The sequence below is a fragment of the Harmonia axyridis genome, chromosome 7, assembly GCF_914767665.1.
Source record: "Harmonia axyridis chromosome 7, icHarAxyr1.1, whole genome shotgun sequence".
In the NCBI taxonomy this organism is placed as follows: Eukaryota; Metazoa; Arthropoda; class Insecta; order Coleoptera; family Coccinellidae; genus Harmonia; species Harmonia axyridis.
The window spans coordinates 29,972,618-29,997,269 of NC_059507.1; the positions used below are offsets into that span (position 1 = coordinate 29,972,618).

Sequence of the window (24,652 nt, forward strand, 5' to 3'; positions counted from 1 at the left end):
CATGGGAATGATCCAAAAGCAAGGAAATTGGGTGCCGTACGAACTGAAGCTGAGAGACGTCGAACGGCGTTTTTTCACTTGCGAAAAGCTGCTTCAGCGACATAAAAGAAAGGGTTTTCTGCATCGTATCGTGACTGGCGATGAAAAGTGGACCCGTTACGATAATCCGAAGCGAAGAAAATCATGGGGACTACCCGGCCATGCATCATCATCGACGGCCAAGCCAAATATTCATGGCGCCAAACTCATGCTCTGTATATGGTGGGACCAGCTAGGTGTGGTTTACTATGAGCTTCTGAAACCGAATGAAAGGATCACAGGCGAGGTCTATCGACGACAATTGATGCGTTTGAGCCGCGCACTGCGAGAAAAACGGCCACAATACTCCGACAGGCACGACAAAGTTATTTTGCAACATGACAATGCTCGCCCACATGTTGCACAGCCGGTGAAAACATACTTAGAAACGCTCAAATGGGAAGTCCTACCCCACCTGCCGTATAGTCCAGACATTGCTCCGTCTGATTACCATCTCTTCAGATCGATGACGCATGGCCTGGCTGACCAGCACTTCCATTCCTATGAGGAAGCCAAAAAATGGGTGGATGACTGGATAGAGGCCAAACCGGTCGAATTTTTTCGCAACGGGATTCGTATGTTGCCAGAAAGATGGGGAAAAGTTGTAGCTAGCGATGGCCAATACTTTCAATAATTCATTTGTAACCATTTTCTCACAATAAAGGCTCAAAATTTGAAAAAAAACGGGAAAGACTTATTCACACACCTGATACATAATTCTAAATTTGCATAATCAAAAATTATTCAAGTGACTAGAACCCGGCCCAATAAATGAAATTTACAATATAACTGATAGATATTCAAATCAATATGTAGTGATTTTCCGTCAGGTCTTCGATCTTTAATTTCAGGTATTCAGTTTCGGTCGTTCGATTTGGTAGTATCATTAGTTTATACTGCATTTCAGATCATTTTTGACACATCGGATCGACAGTTCTGATAGTTAGGTCGTCAGGCCAGTTTTTAATGTTAATTCGAACACAAAAATCAGATGGAATATCGCATGATGATTCAAATAATAAGTTCTTCAATAATTTTAAACTAAATTAATATGAATTTCGAACCGACAAATATCAAGCATCACTAGCAAATTGCAAAAACCCTTGTTGTGTAAACCCCCTGGTGGAAAATTTGTATCTGCCCACGTGAATCCGAACGGACGATGTGGCAATATGGGCACGATAAAAATTTAATATGCACGAGTCTCGTCCGAAAAGTTATCGCATCCTAACTTTGATTGCGTTTCTCTGTGAAATTTCGGGACAAAAAGGATTTAATTTTCCGAATATTCAGGAGCCCAGAGAGGAACCGTGCGGATGCCAGAGCTATGATTTAATTAAGAACATGCTGGCGGAATACCAACCGACGGACGGATATTTGGGGAGTGGTGGCACTGAGGTTTTCAGGTGGCTTGAAAAATGGGGTGAAGACTTGTTAAATGAGTTGTCAATTTCGGTGGACTCTACTTCAAACAATTCTGAAAATATGCGACTTTGAATTGATAATAATTATTATACTATTGCCAGTTTGGGAAAATTGTCATTTCGACTGTAAATGATGATTTGCATATCCATTTCCCAGAAGAGTAAGAGAAAATCTTATGACAACTATGATGATTTGCATATCCATTTCACAGAAGAGTATAATTTCACCTGTTGAGATTGGCACCTTCGTATTTTTGATCAAAAAAGTATATATCAGGAAGATATATCAGATAGTGAAGGTTTTGGCACCATGATGTCATAAATTTGATATTTGTGACACAAAAATATTGTGTTAGTCTTTTTAATTTTCTATGGTTCTGATGACGCTTTCATCACAAGATTGCACATGAAGCTTGAAATCCCCATTCTATATAAACACGCAAAATCTCAACCCAATCGTATCTATTGTCACGGAAATATTGGGTATCTCAAATTTTACACAAAGCTTTATCTTCTACAATCGAAATAGGTAACCTTTCCAGCGTTTTGTTGGTCTCGAAATTTTTATGTAATTTTATTTCTCCATTCTATTCGAATTTTCATTGGTTCCGGTTAAGCGACCAATATAAAATTTCAGATGGAGCTGAATGTGGTATTTTATTTCAATCAAATTTGTAAATTTGAAATTAGCTGGAAAATGGAATTTAGAAGATCCATATTTCACTGTATTCCTGATGTTCAACATGCAAGCCAAATACAATTTATGACATTCCACAATAAAAAATACTGTTTCATGAGTGAGCTGGAAATAATGTATGATGAAAGACAACTAGCCGATTTGAATATAGAATGGTGGTTTCTACTCAAAATCGAATCGACTGCGTACTTGTAATACAAATAGACGCCATTATATTTGACATGAATCCTATCAAGAAAAACATGTATTCTGTATAATCGAAATTAGTTTAACTGAATATAATTTTAGAAATTTGTAGGGGGTGTTTCACCTAAGCGGGTCACTGGATTTTGGGGCTTATTCTTTGAGCAATATTGAGAAGTGGGCCATTACATTGAAAGTATTTTTTACAGGCTATCCAAATATGTTTTCAGAGAAACTATAGAACCGAGGCATGGAAAGTTATTGAAGATAAACCGTTTTTCCAAAAAATTTTTGGTAAATTTGGCTGGTTTTCAAAATGAGAAGGTCTAGAGACTATTTCTCATAATTTTTTTCTTCGTTTGAACTTCCGGTTTTCAAAAACCGATCAATAGCATACGGCTTGGCTGATCAGGCCGATAATGATGTGAAAAATTCTAACAAGATTTCAAGCACTCGTTTATTCGTGCACCAATTGTGCCTTTGAAGACCACATAAATATGTAGTTATATATGTGTCTTACGTGATTGGCACATGAATGAACGAGTGTTCTACGGATCAAATAACATTGATATATCTGCGGAGTTGTTTCATATGGTTTTTATTTTCTTCAGTATTCAAATCGTAAACAGTGAAAACTTTTTCCTGTTTCCATTACTCCCATTCTAATCCATATTGAATCCAGCAGCCACTTCACGGAACTTAATTCCGATGTTAGTATTCACGAAACTTTCGTCTATAAAACTGGAACATTTCGACAAACAGGTCGGAGTAGTATAGAACGGGAAGTTTTTTATACACACTTCCTCCAGACGAACGAGAACGTCCATTCTAGTTGCAGAAAGCGCCCATATCCCAAACTGGAAAGTAGTTCAACTTTTCAATATCGAAATCGACAAATGCGCGGAAATGACACTTCGATAGGTTGCCGGCAATAGAAAAACGGAAACGCAGAAAAGAAAGTTGTGAGAATTCGAGTCTGCCGGTGGAGGGAGGACTCTCGACATACCGACAATTCAGACAAGCGATAAGAAAGGGTATCACTTACGTGGGACGAGGACACACGTATGTGTTGCTCGCTCGTACGACCACAGAAAAGGAGGTTTTTCGGGGACGATAAGTAGGATGTGCGAAATAGAATTTTATTGGAGAGGAAAGTGCCCAAACCGCCACTAAAGAAAATCGGAGTTGGAGTGTTTCAACGAAAGAAATCTGGAATCTTAAAAAGATTGAACACGACTTTTACATTTGTATCCCTCCTGGCGGGCGATCGGCCCAAGGGACGGACTCAGGGTGGTTTGTGTTCATTTTCAAAAGAGGGAAATGCTTCAGATGATACACGGGGGTGGAGTGCTTCTTATTAGTTTTTTTTTTTCATTTATATATATTCGCCGTTATGGATATTTCAAACAATAACATATTTAAATCATTTCTTCAGGTGGTTCTTGTATACTAACGCAGCTAGGAGAAGGGTTTTGGAGCTGAAGTCACCCAAAAATACCAACAATTCAGAGAATGTTTGTCAATGGAAAGTACATTATGTCTCTAACTTACGCCGTTTTTTCCCGAAATTGGAGGCTTTTTTGTAAAAAACTGGTTATACATTTATGATTCATAATATTGTCCGTTGCTGGTCATAACTTTCTCCCATCTTTCGGGCAGCAAACGAATCCTTCGTTGAAAAAACTGGTCATCTTTTGAAGTGATCTACGAATCGATCCAATTTTTACTTCTTCATAAAACCGGAAGTGCTGATCAGCCAGGCCGTAGGCCATTGATCGAAACAAGTGATAAACCTAGGGAGCAACGTCTGGAGAATACGGCGGGAGGGATTTAATACATTTCCAAGTTAAATCCTGACCACTTTGGCAACATTGGGTCGAGCATTGTCATGCTGTAAAATCACTTTATCATGTCTCTCGTTGTACTGAGGCCGTTTGTCTTTCAATGCTCTGCTCAAACGCATTAATTGTGATCGATAACGATCGCCTGTGATTGTTTCAGTCGATTTTAACAACTCATAATGCACTACGCCGAGTTGGTCCCACCAAATTCTGAGCATGAACTTGGAACCGTGAATATTCAGTTTGGCCATCGACGTGGAAGCATGGCCGGAATATTCCCATGATTTTCTGCGCTTGAGATTATCGTAATGAACCCATTCTTCGTGTCCAGTCACAACGCGATGCAGAAATACCTACCTTCTCTGTCTTGCAAGCAAACAAAATGCCGTTCAACATCTTTGGGTTCAACTCGTACGGCACCCAATTTCCTTGTTTCTGAATAATTTCCATTACTTTCAGGAGTTTCGAAACGCTTTGTTACGTCACTTCCAATGCCAATTCTTGTTGCGTTTGACAGGAGTCTTGATCAAGTAATGCCTTCACTTCTGCATCTTCGTGAACCGTATCTCTTCCACCGTCATGCTGGTCTTCGGCGTCAAAATCACCGTTCTTGAAGCGTTGAAACCATTCTCGGCCCGTTATTTCACTAATAGCGGCCTCATCATAGGTATTTGAGAGCATTCGATGAGCCTCAGCCGTAGGTTTCTTCATATTAAAGCAGAAAATTTGAACCTCCCTCGAATGTTGAGAATTTGGCTCGTGAGCTGACATGTTTAATCGAGAATAACTTCATGTTACAGAAACAAATCGACAAATTTTTCGATGGTGTTACGTTAACAAATACCTGAGATTATTGTTTGACATCTACGATCTATTCATTTCGACTACCACTTACCGCTACATCAATATATTGCAAAACGGCGGATGCAAAGTTATACACCTGAACCAATTTCAAATTTCGAGCTACTTATTTTGATTATTGAACTGTTTCAGCCGTTACTATTTGGTAGTTTATCATGATCAAAACAAGTCTTTATTCCTAATAAATTTCACTACAAATTAAATTACTTATTTCAGTCAATAATAAATTTTCATCAAAAACACTCAGTAATTATCTCAATTCCATCTCAATAGTCTACAAATAAAAAATATTTTCGAACGGTTTTCTGTAAGGAGCAGGTCCGATCCTGCCCCTGAGATAGATATAGAAAAGCGGAGGGGTGCATTGCGACGCTGGGCGTCCAAAATAATAAATTACACTGCAATTTTATTCATTAAGGACGCAGTTCTGAAACTGCTTCTGGGCTTTTCAGATGTATCTCGAGCTTTTTAGCCGAGTGCTGCGAAATTGGCTGTGGAAAATCGTTCCGGAAACGAATCTCGGCCGGAAATATAAAAATGGATAATGCACTCACTTGAAGAATTGGCCAATTTCAGTTCGACATCTTTGTCGACATGACAACCGTTCTCGTTTCTAGGAAGAACTGCATTTTCTCTTTCTCGCATTATGTTTATCACGTCGAAATGCTTTCTGAATGGGAATTTGAGTGTATGCTGCAAATTTCACATGAAAATTTATCATTGTCACTTATTATTCTTATGGAGGCAATTTTAGTTTGGAAGCATTAGGAAAAAAATCAATCACCGCTGAAATTTTACATAGTTTACGTTTTGGAATGTATAGAATCTGAAAATCAAATGGAAAAATCCGTCCGTCAGAATTCTATAGCTCTCCTCGGAAACTAGCATGCATTTGGCATGAAATTTGGTAATAAAAAAAAACGTTTAATTCACAGTTTTCGCCTGCGAGCTGGAGAACACGATTCAAGAATTTTATGAGAAAAAATCATGGAACCTGAAGAAATGAGTTTTATGAAACAACTCTAAAACGTAATTGAAGAAAGAAAAGAGGGAATTAGGAATCAAAGAGCCTAGTTTCTCCTGACTAATTTCATACCATCAGTGAACCTTTCTAGTGATGTGATGATAAAGAAAATTAGTAAAAGTAATAAAAACCTTCATTACGATATTAAGTGGAAAAGAAGTTTGGGAAAAGGGGTCCACAATCACAGTTCTCAAAAAATCTACCATCCAATGATACACAGATGGTTCCAAAACTACGACGGAGACTAGCTCCAACTGGTAACAAATGCTCAATAATGTTAATTCGCTGTTTAAGTTTCCTTCAGGTAGAGATACTTGTAATAGAAAGATGTGTAGAAATTAACCTAGCAAGAAACTATCCGAAATATAATATAGCGATAAATACTGAGGTATCGGCAAAATGTGTCTACAAGAAAGAGTTTCAGTAGAATGAAAAATTCGAAAGAGAAGCACTCTGGTGGAATCTCCCTGGTATGGACTATTGTCTATTCCAAAAAGTTTTTTCAAAACTTTGACATTGAGAGTTCCAAGAAGTATCTGGATCTTAGCAAGAATATACTACATCTACTCACTGGACTTCTCACAGGGCCTTGTCGCCGTAGGAAACACCTCATGATAATGGGTCTAGCAGTAAATGGCGAGTGCAGATTCTGTGGGGAGGAGGAAGAAATTCTGGATCCCCTGGTGAGGGAATGCCTCGCCATTGCTAGCCAACGCAAAATCTGCTTGTTACAAAAAACATCTAGAAGTGAGGATTTAGCTTCCTTGAAGCCATTCCAGATACTGAAGTTCAATAGAACTCTGGAACTGGAAGTCGAGCTGTAGATCACGTTATGAATGGAAGGACTCTGATGGGAGGCACAATAAACCATTAGATCGCAGTGAAAAGAAACCTACTGCATTAAATCTTAATCTTAAGCCACTTGCAAAATTTCGTGCTGAAAGCCTCAACAGAAACATAAAAAACTTTAAAAGAATATCGATAAAAAACGAGGAAAGTATTGATGTGAAGTCAAGAGATTTCGAGCACTAGTTCATTCATGCGCCAATTGCTTCCTTGGAGATAACATCGCTTTATATAGTTGCAATTGGCGCATGAATGAACGGGTGCATAAAAGCCGCCGTTTTCACTGTGGTACATTCCCCATTTTTCATCCATTCCATATTTTATTCCCTTCTGTTTTTCTGTTTGAAATTTCCCATTAGTTATCCAATGTTCATTCATCAAGCAAATTTATGACAATTGACGATAAACGATCATAACTTCGAGAGTATCGATTTGAGCAATTTCCATATTGTATTCGCTATTTTGACAACTGTAATTTCCGCCGGAACATTATATGTACACTCAGGAGCATTTATCAATACAGTTCCTGTGGGGGATGTTCACACGTTTGATCCTGTTTGCGAATACAATGTTGAAAAAATCATTTTATGAAATATATACCTATTTTTCGGAATTGGGTATAGATTCTTTTATAGTCAATTTCAAAGGAATTTTTGTCGATTGAAACTAGAAATTACCTGTTTTTGTAGATCTAAACAAAAATTTTAGTATATAGGTATTGTAATAAAATATTACACCAGGAATCCTTTTATTCCTAAAGAACTTATATTATCCTTTGTTAGGATTAGTATCTTACGTTATCTACGTTTGTCAATACAATTAAAATTAGTAGTAGCGCATTTAATAACTACTATTAGTTTCTGAAGATGACAACATTGTTGTCAAAACAATTCGCTAAACGCTTATGTTGTGTCGATATGGGAGTGGTAACTACAATTTCAGTATTTATTATACTGAAATTGTCTACTGTGAACTTGAAAATTTCATAGTTGAAAACAGTTGTCGAAATCTAGTACAAGTTTTGTTTGTTTTTGTCTATGTCATCACTACTGAAAACTTCTTTCTCGAAATGAAAAGATTATTAATTTGTAATTTCTTGGGAATGTTCTTAAAATCTCATTCTGGGAAAAGGAACTGTAAATTCTAAGAAATTTCAATTAAAGATATTATTCTTCTTTTTTTTCTTTTATTGAGTGATATTTTGAGAAATGTTAAGACCATTGACGTTAATTTGAACGTACTCATTCGTATTCTTATTTTACAGACTGAAGTGTGCTCAGCAGCCTTAACTGACGTCATTCACGCAGTCATTAATGGAATGGATGGTTGTTTATTCTGTTTTGGACATGCTGGATTAGGTGAGTTATTTGAAAATCTTTATTTTTCACTTTTTTCCAATGAAAGAACTCCTTAGTTATTCTTCATTACTGGGTACTGAATTTTATCAACCCAATTTTCTATCATGTTCTCACATAAATTTGGCTATATTTCATCGATAGCACGTTTAATGTTGATTTTGACCTGCTCATAAGTTGAGTTATCAACTGAAATATATCTCCAAAAAAATATGGTGAATTACATGAACTGGGAGGATAATTAACTGGAACATTTCTTGAGATAAGTTCATTACCAAATTTTGTTTTCAATAAATTGATTGTTAAGTTGGTTAGATGTGTGGCATATGGTACCGTTTTGTTGAAACCTCACAGCTTATTCTAAGCAATGTCAGGAAAAAAATCATTTAACTTTGTTCTGTATCGTTCTGTTACTCATTCTTTTTCAATGTTATATGGATCGACGACTCCGCAAGCATGTTACACACCACACAGTGGCTTTATCTGGAGTTTTGACAGTTTTGTGTGAACTTTCATCACTTCAAATTTTGTCTGTGCATATTTAACCAAAAATGAGCGTATCATTAAAATTTTTCAATAAAACTGCTCATCATTTTCAAGTTGTTCGTTCGAAAGGAAAATCAGAAAATAAACGACGTTCATGGTAGTCTAATGGATTCAGTTCTTGAACCAGTTGAATTTTGTAAAGATGTAAACCCCAATCTTTTCTTAAAATTGTCCATGTTCAAAGAAAATGATAACGGACATCCCTCAAGGAATAGGAAGCTGGTTCCTGTTGTTGATTTCGTTTGTTTGTTGTTTTCCTCCAAGTGTTGTTCATCCTTACACTTTTTCAACATACTGATGAGAGCCGAAAGCCCGAAAGACGTGTCTACGTTTAGCACTCTTCTTTGAGAGATGTTCTTTATAATTTTCTTTGTATTTCGAATGATCCTCTTGTTATCCTTTAAATAATATAATTGTCCATGTTGTTGTTCGAGAAAGATTTAATTGTCGAATACGACTTAGAACCGAAGAATTTGTACACTTTGCTTGGCTATCACGATTCTCTTGTATGACTGCTTTTTCTTGTCATACTGAAACTCTGGTATCGTGTGAAGAAAATTCAGAACATTAACTGAATAATGTCGTCCATGAATGCTTCATCAATTTGAACACGTTGTCTAAGCCTGTTCTTTCCACGATCAAATAAGCATGACAAATGTCAAAAAATTATGCAATGTTGTCATTAGAACCATTCAAAATTTCATAATTAAAGAAACCTGTTAAAAACATAGAAATTCAAACATTTTGGTAATTTCTACGATATAATGGACTGTATAAAAATAATAAATAATAATTCCTGCACTGGTTAAACGGTTTATTTGAACACTATTAAAACTAACCCTGAGAAGGTTATGTTGTTTTACAACTGACAACAGATAGAACTAAAAACGAGAGCCTGTTAACATAGACTCAACGAGCACGTGTTTACCACGAGACAGTTAACGAGAAAGAGTTAACTATACAAGAACTAAAAACGAAAGCCTGTTAACATAGACTTTACGAGCACGTGTTTAACACGAGACAGTTAACGAGAAAGAGTCAACTATACACGAGCTAACTAGAAAGAAGAGAGGTTAGAATATTCTCATGCTTCCAGAAGATAGACTTTTACCATAGAATATTAGGCACAGAATTCATGAATATATACAATGAAGAAAACCTATCTAAAATTATACCAATAAATACAAATTATGTTATTTACATTAGAAAACTTCATAAGAGGAAGAAATACAAAGGACAATATGAATTAGAAATCAAATTAAATCAAATATATAAAAGAGAACCGACGCTGGCGCCATCTATGGGATTTCCCTCAGTTCATGACTGGCGCCATCTATTGGATTTCTCTTAAGTCTTTGATTTATAAAAACTGCAATTTCTCCACAATTAGTTCATAAAATTTCTGCTGTGCATTCAGGATTTTTCCTGATCAAGTTCAGATCCGCATTCGATGCAATACTTTAAAACCCGAATCCAAAAGAATTCCCCAGTCAATTGAATCAGTGCCGTTGGTCGTTCAGGAAAACATTAGGGGATGCTGTTCACCGCTGAAATGCAAAATAAACGGCGATGCACGTTGGAGTTCAGTCCTCCTCCGAAGAACAAGGCATATAATAACCCATTTCTATGCAAACCTCCTCGAGAAAATTCAGAAGACCCCCTCGACAAGGAAATTCGGCAGAAGTGTCTCGTCACTTCCGGCCTTATTTATGGAAGGCGGTGTCACATCCGTAAATAAGAAAATACACAAGCCAAGATTTCGCTTTATTCTCCCCGAAATGAATGAACGAATGAATATTTAAAGGATGTTCATGGAGTTGTCATGTTGACGCTCTCTCATCAACAGTCTCATTGCTCCATCACTTTGTTGCATCGCAGAGTTCACAATCCAGGAAATTTGGATCGCACACAACCTATTAGGTTAAATTCGCTGTAAGAATGTTTGATTTTATATGACTCGAAGTACCAAAATGTTATTTTATCCGGCTCGAAGGACCATGAAAGAATGTTTGATTTTATCCGGCTTGAAGACCATGAAAGAATGTTGTAATTCGCTGCGAAGGACCAAAAATGATTGATTCTTGATTCGCTTGGATTGTATAATGTTGATTGTGGATGAAGGAAAATATGATAATGATTTTAACTTGTTTAATATGCCTTATTGATCGAGGGAACACAAACTTCGAATAGAACTGTAATTGTAATAATACTAATGAATACTTATGAATAAAGGGAGCCCTCTAGAGGTGAGAGCATGATGCGAGTTGAACCACAGAGGAATTCTTCTTTTGTGTGTGTAAGCCTCAACACCCGCTGATAAAGAATTTGAGGTTCGATTCAATTTTGTGTTGTTATATTGGTAGTAAAAGTGTAACTTTTGTGGCGGACAGAATTGCAGAAGATATATCAAATGTGCTTGTAGTATAAAACGTGCTATTTTTTACGCGAATGACATTCAAAGGTATTAAGAGAACATTTCAAGAAATGAAAGAGCAGCTAATATGTTCATAAAAGTGTGAAACATCAGAAAACGATGAACATTAGTCATTGCTGAAATACATAGTTTATTATAAAGATGCCATCAATGAGGATCTCATTTCCACTTAATTTCCTCAGGCACCGGAATTTCTGTAGCCGATTCACATGAAATACATAGTCGTAAACTTTGCTTCCGCCGTTTCTTTTCGAAATTCGAGGCTTCATTGTAAAAAAAACTGTTTATACATTTATGCTTCAAAGTTTTGTCCATCGCAGGCCACTACCTTCTCCCATCTTTTCGACAGCGTACGAATCCCCCGTTAAAACAATTGGTCAACTTTTGAAGCGATCCACGAATCGATCCAATTTTTCACTTCCCATTTCAACTTTTCCAAGTATGTCTTGACCACTTTCGCAACATGGGGTTGAGCATTATCGTGCTTTAAAATCTCTTCATCATGTCTCTCGTTGTATTGCGGCCGTTTGTCTTTCAATGCTGGACTCGAACGCATTAATTGCGTTCAATAATGATCCCCTGTGATTGTTTCAATCAGTTTTAACTACTGATAATACACCACGCCGAGCTGGTCCCACCAAATATTGAGCATGACCTTGAAACCGTAAATATTCGGTTTAGAAGTTGATGTGGAAGCATGGCCGGGATATTTCAAAGATTTTCCTAACTTGGGATTATCGTAATGAACCCATTTTTCGTGTCCAGTCACGATGAAGACATCCCTTCCGTCTTTGCCTTGCAAGCAGCTGTTCACAAACAAAGCCATTCAACATATCTCGGCTTCAACTTGTTTGGCACACCTTTTTTTTTCTGGATTATTCCCATGACTTTCAGGCGTTTTGAATTGGCTTTCTGCATCACTGCCAATGATCCTGCCAATTCTCGTTGTGTTTGACACAAGTCTTGATCGAGTAATGCCTTCCACTTCTACATCTTCCAAAAGTCAAAATTACCATTTTTGAAGCGTTGAAACCACTCTCGGCTCGGTCTTTCACTAATAGCGTCCTAACCTGAGGGCATTCGATGAGCCTCAGCCGCAGATTTCTTCATATTAAAGCAAAAAATTAAAACCTTTAGCAAATGACAAGAATTCAGCTCTTAAGCTAACACGTTTAATCGATATTTACTTCATGATGCAGACACAAATCGACTAATATTTCGATGGCGTTATTTTAACAAATACCTAAGCTCATTGTATGACATCTACGATCTATTCATTTCGACTACCACTTACTGCTACAGCTATCTATTGTAAAACGGTGGAAGCAAAGCTGTACACCTAAAACAAATTCAAGTTTCTCACAGATTAATTACATCTTACCCCTGTCAACTCTCAACAGGCTGACCACGGATTTGGCTATGAAAACAAAAACGCGTTTATGGTGAACCTCCACGCTCCAAAGCGCATTCGCTAAACGCGATTTAAAAAAAAATATGAGAATCTACCCTTAAACGCGCTTTAACAAAATATGAAATTCCTCTCTTAAATCTACCCGAACTCCAAAAAGACAAGCCCCTCGAGCCTCCTCCTCCTCCGTTTACCAAACTCCTCGCTAACAGGAACGGAACTCCAAAGCATCTGGTAATCACTACAAAACACTCTTTTATGGCAGAAATTTTAAGCCGCTCCCAGCTCCGGCTAATCCGAATTTAATGATATCGAGAAGGGGAAAAATCTTCAGCCGAATTCTGGAGACGATTCGAAAATGTACGTAATCCCGCAAAGTAGATATATCTCTTTATAGGCCCGGTATTTATTCGAAGTTCCGGATTAGGCCCCCTGAAATATGGGCCGGGAGAGGATGAGCAGTTTCGTATGCATGCAGCCTCCTCGCCGTCGACGGAGCGAAAGCCTCTATCAAATTGCAAATTTCTCGCGAGGTCCCCGACCATTGTTCAATTTTGCGTTCGGGTTTCTTCGGGCAACCACCGTCAGGAATATTGCATTATATGCAATTTTACGCCCGCTGACGAGGCACCGAACATCCTTTCCCATAATATATTCCTATGCCGATGATAAGAAATACGACGCTCTTCTCGAGAGAAGAATGGCTCAGGGACGAATCGATAATTCGCTAGGCAGAGGCTGATCGGTTTGGAGATTTTTACCGTCAGGTTGAAAGTCGAGGAAGCCGATTCTGTGTTGGCGGGTAGGTGAATGAGGTGAAGGGTTTTCCAATGAGAGGTTTTATTTTGGTTTAAAACAAAATAGTAGTAGTGTAGGATCCAGTTATTATTCCCTGTAACGAATTGAGATGGTCAACCGGATGCTTGGAGACCTATTAGTTTCTTTTAATGTCGAGGGCTTGACAGTTTCAATCGATTTACAGGGAACAAATTGTTATTGTACATAATGTAAAATGGATGTGTAATTCTTCGGGGTGTCGAAGAATGTGTCATGTCGGTTGTAAAACTTAAGAGATTTACTGGGGTTGGGAAAGTTCTAGAACAAGACGGTTGTACCAGATGTGTTACATCTGTCTCTCAGGTTCTAGTCCTTCTAGAATATTCGATTTGCAGGAATCCGCGAAGATCTTTGGGGGCGGTACGGCAAAAGCCCTTATTGGACTAGGGGATGGTACCTTCCCCTAAGGGTGTGGTCAAACCTAGAGAAGGGAGGTCTATATTCGAGAGAGGGTAGTTCCAATCGACGGAGAGCACAGTTCAAATTAAGCCGAAGACGGGTACAGACGGTACAGTTCAACTTAAGCCGAAGACATTTGCGGATCTATGTCCTCGATAATTTCATAAATTCCTCCTTTAAGTTCTTGAATAGATTGTGGAGCATTGGCGTAGGCGTTATATTTCACGTTTCTCTGAATATGGTTGTGCAATGAAAATTCGGATGATTTTGATCCATTTATTGAAGATATGACGTTGTTGATGATCGACCAGCTTGAGTTCTTGTGTTAACTTAACTCAAAGCCTTGAGTCTTCATATGTAAGATACTGTGTAATATCCTTTGTCAAATGTCTAATTTCCAAGATCGATGAGGAATCGACAAACCTGAGTTTTCGTCAAAGCTACGGGCTACTCCAGCATTATTTTCAGTTGTTTTTGAGCGATGCTCACTGTTACGATCATTCACATGAAACTTGTACCAACAGCTCAAATTTGTCCACCAGTTTCACCATTGCCTGTCGAGAAGGTGATTCATGCAAAATAGTAATTTACGTAACAAGTCCGGAAAATAGGGTTTTTTTGGACGAGTAGACAAAATTCCAGGACGAGCGTAAGCGAGTCCTGGAAGTCTGTGAGTACAAAAAAACCATTTTCGGGCGTGTTGCGTACAATATTTTTTCGGCAACCATGTAAAATAACACTATCGCTGCTGCTTTCCATATTTTATTACGATTGCGATCAAAAAACATGCAAATTTTTGACAACTAATTTCATATAAACTGTCAGCCGTTATCTCGGTTGCTATGGATTCTATGATTCTTTTCCGGCCTAGTCCGGGAAGTACGTACTTTCCGGACTAGGCCGGGAAATGCTACTTTCTTAGAGAAAAAGCGTCCGGGAAGTGAGCACTTTCCGGACGGTTGCCGAAAAATGCTTCTTTTTGCGAACTGTGACTGCAAAATTTTCACGATTTCTGTAGTGAGATTTTTAATTTCAATACTTTGTTGGAGCGTGTATCGTACCATTTTTAAGTAATGGCGTAGTTTTAACTCGTCAAATGTCAAAAGATGACATCTTCAAGAGTGACAGCTGCCGAGATTCAAAATGCTTTTCAGAATGAAATATATTATTGGAAAACCCTTTACAACGGCTTCTTTTTTAGGTCCGAAAAAGACCTTTTTCTTATTTAATTAATAACACTTTCATGGTTCATGCAAAATTTCATGTCGATCGCATCACCAAAAGCAGAGAAAATTCAAGAAGAATATCGACAAAAAATTAGAGAATATATCTATGACCACAAAACAAAAGGGTTTGTGATTTTGATTGCTTTATAGCTATGAAATTTCAAATTTCATGAAAATTTCAAGCTGATCACATAATAAAGAAGTGAAGAAAATTATTATATCCAGTTTGAACTTTCCGTTTCAAATTCAAACATAAATGTCAATTACACAATTTTTTTATCAACAAAATTCCAATTTTTCCTCTAAAAGCCATTGTTTTTGTTATTCAATCAAAACGACAGCATACGTAAGTGTCAAAGTGAGAATTCATAAAATTCCTACATCAACAAATTAACAAATTGCTATATTGAATTCATTCGTCGTCATTTAATATCAACCGTGTATGACGTCGAACATTTGTAGACATCTCTGTTCCGCCACCGCGTTGTAATTCGTTGATAAACATTAATAGCAATTCATTAATCATTTTTACCCATCCCGCTGATACGGTTCGCAGTAAATTCCGTAGATGGCGCGATGTTTGATAACTTTGGCCGTTCGGGTTCGCGCTCCATAACGAATATTCGAAACTTCTGGCGGCTGGGTTGTTAATGAGATCATTTGACTCGTTGATAGAGCCCAAGGGGCTCGTTCCTGGGCAAGTCTATACGTTATTTAGTATCATTGCGTGTCTACCTGAATGAAAACATCAATTTCGAAGCCGGCGGGGCTATCACGCTGGTCGAGTTTTGATTATTACTTCCGTTCGAACTCAATTTTGACTGATGATTGAAATGAAGATTGGATCATCCCATTCACAGCCTTTGCTGACGTCTTCGTTTCAAAGAGCTAGGGGATTTTAGGAAAATATCAGATTCTCAGACACTTAATTTATGGTTCCATCGAAGAAAATTTTCTTTGAAAATCTAGTTCTTAATTGAAATAATGATTCTTCTCCGAACACAAAATTTTTTTTTCATTATGACCAAACATTCGGATGAAACACCAGAAATTCGAAGAAACTCCCTCTTTAAAATAAGTTGAATATTCATTAAAGAATATTTGACCCCATTGAAGACTAAAAGTATTCTTTATACTTTCTCGTATAATGCGCCGTTTTTTTCGAGTAATTCATTCTTAAAGAAAATTATGTGTGGAATTCGAAAAATTGGGTATATGTATTCTTTTGAGAAAGAGCAATACAAAATATTAATTTCAAACAATCAAGCATATGTGTCGATGAAGCTCAGTATTAGCAGAGGAAATGTAACGGGGCATTATACATTTCAACGTATGATACAAGAGAACAGATAAAAACCTCAGCAAAAACTCTGTCTCCCCGTATCGGTGTAGTGACTGGTTTGTGTAAACGTTTACAGAATAAGCTGACATAATTTATATTGAAGGACTTCCTCTTCAACCAAAACAAAATTTTCTTTATCCTCTCTTTTCGGTTGACGACTCTATAATTTCCAATTGGATCCTAAAACAAAAAAAAAAGAAGCAGAAAGGAGTACTAAATATTAGTTTTCATTATATCGATTTGAAGTTAACTATCCATTCTAAAAAAGAATCTGAAACTGAATGGATAGCTTGGAAACCATCATGAAATTTATAAATCGGACAATGGTCAATGGTCTCTTCTACACCACACTCACATAGTGGGCTATCAATAGAATGCCATTTGAAGAGGGTACTATTACAACGACCATGACCAGTTCTAAGTCGATTTAAAATACACCAAATTTTCCTAGGAAGATTGAAACCTACAATTTTTTCTGAGGGATCGACAATAAGACTTTTGTTGAAGACGTTAGAAGAAGTCCATCCCGAACGCCAAATTTCCTTGTCGCTTTGGGTACTTTGGCTGAATGCAACTCTGTTGAAAAGACCCACAGAAATAAATATTTCCTACGTTATCATGTCCAAAAGTTAAATCCCGAAGCACAGGAGTTTTTATTTCAAATGATAGGTGAAATGGAATTTATTTGAATAAGCTCATATCACCTCCTACAATTTGGATCATCATCTGTAATTTCAAGCAAATTTTCAAACCACTTTCGAAGTATTGCTTTAGACCCGTTACATTCAGGTTGAGCTTGTTATATTTGTCATTATGGTGTTCTGCTAGTGTTTTATTTTGTTCAACTCGGCAACGTTCGAATTTTGAACGTTCACAGATGAATATAATTCATTTATTCATATGAATATGAAAATGGGATACTCTCGTACAAATTGTAATCAACAACGATAATAAATGATTGGAAATGAATATCAGGGCTAATATGGGTGGTTGCCAGCTTAATTAATTAATCATCAAAAATGAAATAGAAATCAAGAGAAGAATATTATATATTTATCACCGAAAATTGCGATAACTCATTCATTGTATCATAAAGACGTATTCATTTTACCAAATGCAATGGAAAAAACTCGGGAATAAGTGAGTTTATGCTGGTTTGCCTAATAAAGTTGCACATTTCCGAGGCTAAAATGCTTAGTTTTCAGTAGCAAATTTGAAATGGCTCAATCTTTTATTTAGGAAGAATTCACAATTAAAATATTTGAACAAGTCAAAGACTCAACGATTGATGATTCCATGTATTAGAATTTCATTAGGGAAAAAGAAATTGTGCAATTGAAAACGAAAAATAAACTCACAAGGAGTTTTTGAGCTATATGTTTATCCATAAATTTCAACCTGGCCTTCTGAAATGAAAACCAACTGTTACGGCGATGATTGACCTACTAAATAATACCATAATAAAACTTCAACGCCTTGTGTCCTGGAAACGAAGCGTTTCCGGACAAATATTCATTAGAACAATTCATATTAGAATATTGTTATGAATCACCTCCTGCAGTTTGTCAAAGTGCTTTTGAATCACCCGGTATAGATAAAGGGTGTTTTTTTTTAGAGCTATAGAACTTTAAATTGCAATAAAACAACAATGGATTATTCGATTGACATGAATTTCATTTATCCGCAAGATAATCTTGTGGCATTACATTTTAAATATTATTTCTGGTATATGACCGCCACGGCTGGCTCGGATGTAGTCCAATCTGGACGTCCAATTTTCGATGACTTTTTCCAACATTTGTGGCCGTATATCGGCAATAACACGGCGAATGTTGTCTTCCAAATGTTCAAGGGTTTGTGGCTTATCCGCATAGACCAATGACTTTACATAGGCCCACAGAAAGTAGTCTAGCGGTGTTAAATACCAAGATCTTGGAGGCCAATTCACAGGTCCAAAACGTGAAATTAGGAGGTCACCAAACGTGTCTTTCAATAAATCGATTGTGGCACGAGCTGTGTGACATGTTGCGCCGTCTTGTTGGAACCACAGCTCCTGGACATCATGGTTGTTCAATTCAGGAATGAAAAAGTTAGTAATCAAGGCTCTATACCGATCACCATTGACTGTAACGTTCTGGCCATAATCGTTTTTGAATAACTACGGACCAATGATTCCACCAGCGCATAAAGCGCACCAAACAGTCAGTTTTTCTGGATGTAACGGTGTTTCGACATACACTTCAGGATTAGCTTCACTCCAAATGCGGCAGTTTTGTTTGTTGACGTAGCCATTCAACCAGAAGTGCGTTTCATCGCTAAACAAAATAAAATGGTCGTAGTGCGCGATACGTATTCCGCACAGAACCATTATTTTCGAAATGAAATTGCACTATTTGCAAACTTTGTTCAGTCGTGAGTCTATTCATGAACAATTGCCGAACCAAACTGAGAATAAATCACTTTACAGCTGTTAAATCGATCGCTATCTTGAACAGTAATGCCAACTTAAAGTTATATACCTCGAAAAAAACACCCATTATATTGTAAATTTAGGACCGCACAAAACGTGAATATCTTCACAGAAGCCACCAATACAATCATAACCCCTCAGCGATCGCGGCAGCGATGTCTTTCTATTACCGGATTAATTCCAACAGCGCGAATCAATCTTATTCGCCACCATTTTCTCCCCTAATTAACGAATGATCCTCAAAGAGGAAGGAGAGCGAAATTTACCTGATTGAAAACTTGGAGACTCGAGACTTTCATCTTTGTCGCCCAAAGTCACGGCGTAATTATGTTTACTGAATGGGTGGTTATTAATCATCTGAATTGAAACAAGTATCGAGGGAAATTGGTAATTATTTCGACGTTGTTATGGATTAGAGGGCGTCGAGATTTGTTCGCTTTGTAGTAAAAGAAGTCGCCGCCGCCGTCAAGCGGGCTCTGAGAGGTGAACGTCGGAAATGTAGTAGCACACGCCGATGTTGATTATACGTTAGGTATCGCAGGTTGAAATTTAGGTCAAATTTTAATTACAGGAGTGATTTGAATCGGAGCAAGTAGTGACACACTTATGGAAATATCGCTGTATCGTAGATTTGAGAATTGTTGAAAAAAGATTGCAACACCCAGAAGGAGCTGTTTAAATTTTATTTATTTTTTTTTGGTGAAACATAAATTGTATAGCATGGAGTAAATGATTGAATTTGGAGAAACATATCGTTAAGGTTTCTTCATGTAGAGAATTTTTGTTTCTCAAATATTGTAGTCGTTTTTTGCAAGTTTTTCAAATTTCACAACAAACCAGCTGTTTGAGGAGATCCAAAGTCGATGTTTAGTTATTGTCAAAATGCCTAGAGCACGTATACGCGGAATTCATCGCCAGCTATGTGAATTTGAAAGAGGTCGAATTATTAGTCTACGGGAGGCGGGCTTGTCATTTGGAGAAATCGCTAACCGTACGAAAAGAAGTCCAACAACTGTTATAAGATGTTGCCAAGCGTGGTTTGATAATGCCCAAAATCGAAGAAGAGAAGGCATCGAACGTCGAAGGGGCACAAATGAAGTTCAAGATCGACGTCTAAGCTTTATGACCATTAGAGACCGATTTGCGACAACTCGATCTTTCGCTGATGAGTGGTTATGGGGACAAGGCCACCTGTAACTGTCCGCCAGATAAAGTCTTTTGGACTGCATCATTATCCACCCCATCTTGTGTTACCTGTGACGGTTGAGCATAGCCGGCAACGATTACAGTGGTACAGAGAAAGTCAACATTAGAATGTGAAATGGCATTAGGTCGTCTTTTCTGATGAATCTCGTTTCTCCTTGGTTGCACATGATGGCCGAAGAAGGGTTAGACGACGTCGGGGAGGAAGACGTGAACCTCAGTTTGATGTTGAGCGTCATGTACACCGGACAATAAGCATTATGGTATGGGGTGCTACGGCACATGCAAGTAGGTCACCTTTAGTCTTTATTTGAGATAACATGACAGCGCTGCGTTACCTCCAAGAAATAGTGGAGCCATATGTTCTCCCTTACCTGCTCGAGAATCCAATATTTCATGTTGCCAGAGTTAGTTCAAACTTTTTCGAAGCGACCCATGTGAATCTAGCCATGGCTGCCCAGATCCCCTGATCTTTTGCCGACAGAGCATGTTTGGCACATCATGGGTACAACGCTTGGAAATTTACCCCAGCCCTCACGGACTTTGGCAGCTCTGAGACATGAAGTACAGGTAGCTTGGTATAGTATCACTCAAGAAGAAATGGAACATCTTATTGCATCAATGCCGAAACGTGTTGGGGAGTGTATAGATAATCGCTTTGGACAAACACATTATTAACAAATTTATTGAAAAAAATTGTGAAACCTTCGTTTTTTCTCCAAATTTCAATCATTTACTCTTTGTTATAGTATCTATGTTTTACCAAAAAAAATTCAAAATTCAAAGAGATAAATTAAGAAGTAATAGTTTCTCAAATATTCAATGAAAATGACAAAAATAAAGGAATTTTAGTGACTAAAACTTTGTTTAAACTCATTTCAACATTAATAGAGGGTGAATTTTCCGTTCTCCATATGCTCATAAAGACCACATGAAAATTATAATTTTTTGTTTCAGGAAAATCATACACCATGTTGGGAACGCCAGATAGTGCCAATACGCTCGGTATCATACCATGCGCAATTTCATGGTTGTTCAAAGGGATCAACGAGCAGAAATTGAAAACTGGTGCCAGGTTTTCAGTGAGGATATCTGCAGTTGAAATATGTGGACCAACAAATCAAATGAGGGATTTATTGTCAGGTTATTCGAATGGTGAGTGATTATTTCATTATTAGAAACTTCTTTTGAATGATATATCGATTCTGAATGGGAGATGCATGGGTTCTAATAACATTATGATGTGCAAGTAAATCAGAAAGAAATGAGAAATGATCTTTTCATAAGCGATTTGATATTTCATCGAACCTGAATATTCTACCTGGACGAATTGGAAATTTCGAAATCTGTGATTCATTGTACAGTAAAACCCAGAACAGGGTCATTTCCACATCAAGAGGTATGTGACAACTCTTGTAGTTCAGTTACTCAAAAATATTCATACACAACTCGATAATATGTATGCAAATTCATACGCAGAAAATGTGGTTGATGTTGCCAAATGGTGAATGCGCCGGTACACCTTCACTCTATTTAAAATTTCACTCACTTCACTTTAATAGTCCGATACATGATACATTCAAAGATTTTTCGGCAAAAAAAGGACTTGTTTTCATTCAGAATTTCCCAGTCTTGAAGACATTGAACACACGAAGAAAATCTGAAGAATCTTACAAATGCTAAGAGTTTAATTTGAACTGAGTAATTAGGGAGACAGAGCCGATGAAGGACCAAAGAACAGAATAGAAAATCAAGCATTGAGAGACGAATGTAAACTCAACATATACCACTAAGCCTGTATCTTCAAACTGTACCTTCGAATTCGAATATCAATTAATAACATCCTCTTACAGTTTTAGTAAGCATTTATGCAACATGCAAAAGCAAAACTATTAAAAAAATATATATATTTTGAGAGTAATCAATGGATGTTTATTTCATTGTGAAGAGGAAAGTATTCCATTAATGATGGAAAACGAGATCAGCCAAATTGTCGCCACGGCTGCGGTAGCAGCACCATATTATTTCCATGAAATTATTCATTGCAAATTCGCATATTTGCTGCTGTATGTCCTCGATAACTTCTAGAATTGAAATTCGTGAAGTTATTGTCAGTTTCAACAACTCATAATACACTACGCCGAGCTGGTCCCACCAAATACTGAGCATGATCTTGGAACCGTGAATATTCGGTTTGGCCGTCAACGTGAAAGCAAAGCCAGGAGATCCCCATAATTTTCTTCGCTTAGCATTACTCATTTTTCGTCTTCAGTCACAATGCGATGCAGATATTCCTTCCGTCTTTGACTTGCAAGCAGCTTTTCACAAGCAAACAAACGCTGTTCAACATTTCTCGGCATAAACTCGTACTGCACCCAATTTCCTTGTCTTTGAATAATTCCTATGACTTTCAGGCGTTTGGAATGGCTTGTTGCGTCACTTCCAATGATCCTTTCAATTCTTGTTGCGTTTGACACGAGACTTGATCAAGTAATGTCTCCAATTCTGCATCTTCGAAAACCTTCAATCTTCCACCGCAATGCTGGTCTTCGACGTCAAAATTACCGTTCTTGAAGCGTTGAAACTACTCGGTGCACGTTCTTTCACTAATAGCGGCCTCGCCACAGGTATTTGAGAGCATTTGATGAGTCCCAGATGTAGATTTCTTCATATATAAAGCAGAAAATGAAAACCTCCGCCAATGACGAGAATTTGTCTCGTAAGCCAAATCGAGAATAACTTCATGATGCAGACACAAATCGACTAATATTTTGATGGCGCTATGTTCACAAATACCTAAGCTCAATATATTGTAGTACCTCTGTCTGCTCACGGGTGGCGCTATGGATTTTTGCGCCACACATACTTTGGCCCCGGCGGATTTATAGGATTCATAGCATTGCATCAGAGTCACCTCTCCACGATGGTGTGAGAGGGTGTGTCTTAGGCAGAGATTGCTGGATAGCCTAATTGAAGAGTCAACCAGCGTTCTCGGGACAAAACACCAAACCCCTGGGAGAGAGCGCACCTCTTAACTTGGCTTGAGAAAGACTCGCCAAAATATAATCATTTTTATTATATCAAAATGAAGCATCCTATTGGAAAACCCTGTATTATCAATTATTCTCGCCAAAATATAATCATTTTTATTATATCAAAATGAAGCATCTTATTGGAAAACCCTGTATTATCAATTATTCTGAAATATTTCGCCATTTTTTAAGTGAGAAGGAACAAATGAGACAAATTAAGTCTAGAAAACTCTTGGAGGTCAGAACGACATATGTATGAATTCAACAGATGACGAAACGTCAAACCAAAATTATAGAGCAACGGCAAACCTTCCGCTCATGATGTTTCGTACAGAAGTGCACTCCAAGATCCCTCTGCATCCTCCGCTAATTGCTAGTCCGAAACGCGTAGTACATCTTGCTTTCCACCCCCCGACCTTAATGAAATTTCGACTAATCGTCGGGACATAATGATTTATGTATCTCCGGAAAATTAAAAAAAAAAATAACGCGAAATCCGTTCCGCGCGTTCCATAATTGAAAAATTGAGAACAATTAATTCTTCGCCCCGAACTTCGCGATTTAATTGAATGTTTCGTTTCGAATCCGGGCGGCGCGTATCGCCCGCCCGGATTTCCGGTGCAGTCAGCCAACTTTTCCAATCTTTCCGCCTTTCCGGGTCTCCCCGTCTTGCGTCAGTGTCTCGACGATAAAACGCATCTGTGCCTCGCCTGTGTCAACTAGAGATGAGCGATATTTCACGTACTGTGATTTAATCACTGATAACAGAATTTCACAGGTAGTCACAGTTCCGCAAAACGAATACAGAAAGTGACGTCATCACAGTTGGTACTAGAGATGAGCGATACCGTGATTTTCAAATCTCGTTGTGAAGCGTGATCGTTTCTTCATGATATCACTGAAATTAAAGCGTGAGGTGACCACTGTTTAGGTATGAGATTTGGTTACGTTCTGTGCTGCGCTTGTTATCAATATATACAAAAATTAATAATAATAATAATAAACCTAATCTTGGCTCGTTCAACTCGAATTGATGACATTATCTTAGAGCTAACAGATTTTTGAAATCCTCATATGAATATGAATGATTTTGGGCATTCAATAATAAATAATACACACAAATGCTAACGTAAATATATATTAAGAAAATTAATAAATAATAAAAATTAAATTTTTTTGCCACCACCAATAAGGCAGTAATTCAGTATGTACTTAGTTATTATTTCTTTGTGGCAAGTATTAGGGTAGCACACGTTCTACAAAAATAGTTCACAAAGCCGACGAAGTTGCTAACGGATGCTGGGATAGTCATTATAATACAATTTTAGTCGAAAAAGGTTCCGAAGCTATATAAACATCTGGTTTCGAAATTTACGATTGCAACAAGGAATACAGCGCTGGTATATGGGAGAGTTATGATACGGACGGTGATATGCCGTGGAATGA

The 24,652-nt window shown here is 37.6% G+C and overlaps 1 protein-coding gene across 4 annotated transcripts in view; it reads left to right on the forward strand.

Moving 5' to 3' along the window:
* LOC123684847 (kinesin-like protein CG14535) overlaps window positions 1-24,652 on the forward strand; it is a 477,561-nt gene that overhangs the window by 430,918 nt on the left and 21,991 nt on the right. For all 4 annotated transcript variants that reach the window (XM_045624319.1, XM_045624320.1, XM_045624321.1 and 1 more), the window contains 2 exons: window positions 8,219-8,312; window positions 21,132-21,329. In XM_045624319.1, the coding sequence (XP_045480275.1) occupies window positions 8,219-8,312; window positions 21,132-21,329 (292 nt within the window). The remainder of the gene's footprint in view (window positions 1-8,218; window positions 8,313-21,131; window positions 21,330-24,652) is intronic.